This window comes from Chrysoperla carnea, chromosome 3 (assembly GCF_905475395.1).
Source record: "Chrysoperla carnea chromosome 3, inChrCarn1.1, whole genome shotgun sequence".
Lineage (NCBI taxonomy): Eukaryota > Metazoa > Arthropoda > Insecta > Neuroptera > Chrysopidae > Chrysoperla > Chrysoperla carnea.
In genome coordinates, this window is record NC_058339.1 from 15,837,492 (window position 1) to 15,839,841 (window position 2,350).

Genomic DNA, 2,350 nt, shown 5'->3' on the forward strand with positions numbered 1-2,350 from the left:
TTATGTCAGCCATGTTTTTTTTAGCCCCGCCCATATGTCAGATTTCAATAGTTTTCCATTTGTAATTTTACAATTGAAAGTGAATAATCGCTATAAATTGAAGTAGACATTGTTTTGTTTACAAAAAATGTCCACTTTGATGTCAGTTTAAACGCCCAAACTGTGGAAAGAAGATACGGATACCTAAATAATAACAAAACGAAAATGTCGTATGATAATGTTCAAGATATTAACCATTTGTTATTAAACAAAAATGAAAATGTTAAGGTTAAACCACCGACATTTGAAGGAATATTAATTAAAAAGGAATCAGAAACAGAAGACAGTATTTCAAAGGAACATCAATATGATAATGTTCAAGATAAAAACCATTTGTTATTGATTAAAAATGGAAATGTTAAGGGTGAACCACTGACATTTCAAGAAATTGCAATTAAAGAGGAACCAGCAACAGGAGAGAAGGTTTCACAGGATCATCAGTATGATAACGTTCCAAATATTAGCCATTTGTTATTGATCAAAAATGAAAATGTTAAGGTTGAACCATTGACATTAACAGAATTAATAATTAAAGAGGAAACGGAAGAGAGTATTTCAGAGGCACATAGAGAAGAAGATGTTTCGGTTCATAATCATACTGAAATAAAATTGTTTACGTGTAATATTTGTAATAAATCATTTACTCGACAAGGTCGTTTGACTACTCATAAGCGAAGTCATACTGGAGAAAAACCATTTTGCTGTGACGTTTGTGGAAAAACATTTACACAACAAGGTAATTTATATAAACATGGACGAATTCATAGTGGTGAAAAACCTTTTGCTTGTGATATTTGCGATAAAACATTTACTCAACAAAGTAATTTACTCACACATAAACGAATTCATAGTGGTGAAAAACCTTTTAGTTGTGATTTTTGTGAAAAAAAATTCACTCTTCAACACTATTTGGCTGAACATAAACGAATCCATAGTGGAGAAAAACCATTTTCATGTGATATTTGTGGTAAAATGTTTAATCGTCAATATTATTTACTTTCGCATAAACGAGTTCATAATGGTTCAAAACCGTTTTCGTGTGATGTGTGTAATAAAAAATTTACGGTGCGAAGTAGTTTAGTACTACATAAGCGTAATCATATCGAAGTAAAACCATTTTCGTGTGATATTTGTGATAAAAAATTTACTCAAAAAACGTTTTTAGTTATACATAATCGAATACATAGTCAAGAAAAACCTTTTTCATGTGATAATTGTAAGAAAACATTTACTCAACGAGGTAATCTAATTTTACACCAACGAATTCATGGCGGAGATAAATTGTTGTCATGTGATGTCTGTGACAAAACATTTACTCAACAGGGTAATTTAATCAGCCATAAACGAACTCATACTGGAGAAAAACCTTTTTTATGTGATGTTTGTAATAAAAAATTTACTACTAAAAGAAGATGGATTCAACATAAACGACATCATATCGCAGAGAAATAAACCTTTTTCGTGTGATATTTATAATAAAACTTTCAACAGCCAAATGCCATCTGGTAAACATATTGAACTACCTATTAAATTCGACGATTGTGCCATCTATGATAAACATGTTGAACTAATATATTTATTTCGATGGTGCTGCCACCTATAGTAATCTTGTTGAACTAACCTTTAATTTCGATGGTGGTGCCACCTACAGTAAACTTGTTGAACTGACTATTAATTTCGACAGTAGTTCCATCTATGAAAAGCCCGTTGAACTACATATTAAGTTCGGCGATGGTGCCATCTATGATAAACCTATTGAACTAAAAATTTATTTTTGGCGTGGTGCCATCTATGTTAAACTTGTTTAACTAGCTATTAATTTCTATGGTGTACCCTACGTCGCTAATTTATTACATTTACCTTTACCTCCATTTATGATTAAAAATTTTAAAAGCTTCAATTCAAAACAATGTATTATATATTTAAATAATTGCTTTTTGTATTGTTAAGTAGCATTTATTGAAATAGTTTTGGGTATAAAATTAATTGATTTCTGTTCAGAGCGAATAAATCTTTAATGTTCAATGTGTTAAAGAAAGGAGCACACAAAAGGACGTTCGTGTATTCGTCGCCGCGTTGTCACAGATACAACTGCGATAACAAGTAATAGAAGTTTACTTATTTTGAATAAAAACTTTAATAAGAAAAGGAAAATCTCTGTTAATTAGTTTTATGAAAATGTACAATATGATTTTTCATGAAAACTATATAATTTTGTTGTTGTTATAAATAAATAAAAATCGTCATATATTCTTTTTGTTCTATTTTTTAAATTTTCTATCCTATTTTTACTTTCACAACAGAATTATGA

At 29.7% G+C, this 2,350-nt stretch overlaps 1 protein-coding gene across 1 annotated transcript; it reads left to right on the top strand.

The window, feature by feature from the left end:
* Positions 1 to 204: 204 nt before the first annotated feature.
* On the top strand, positions 205 to 2,350 carry LOC123295884 (zinc finger protein 271-like). The gene is made up of 4 exons (XM_044877344.1): positions 205 to 589; positions 692 to 859; positions 1,205 to 1,363; positions 2,343 to 2,350. Exons 1-4 carry the CDS (start codon positions 205 to 207, stop codon positions 2,348 to 2,350), a joined length of 720 nt encoding a protein of 239 aa, XP_044733279.1.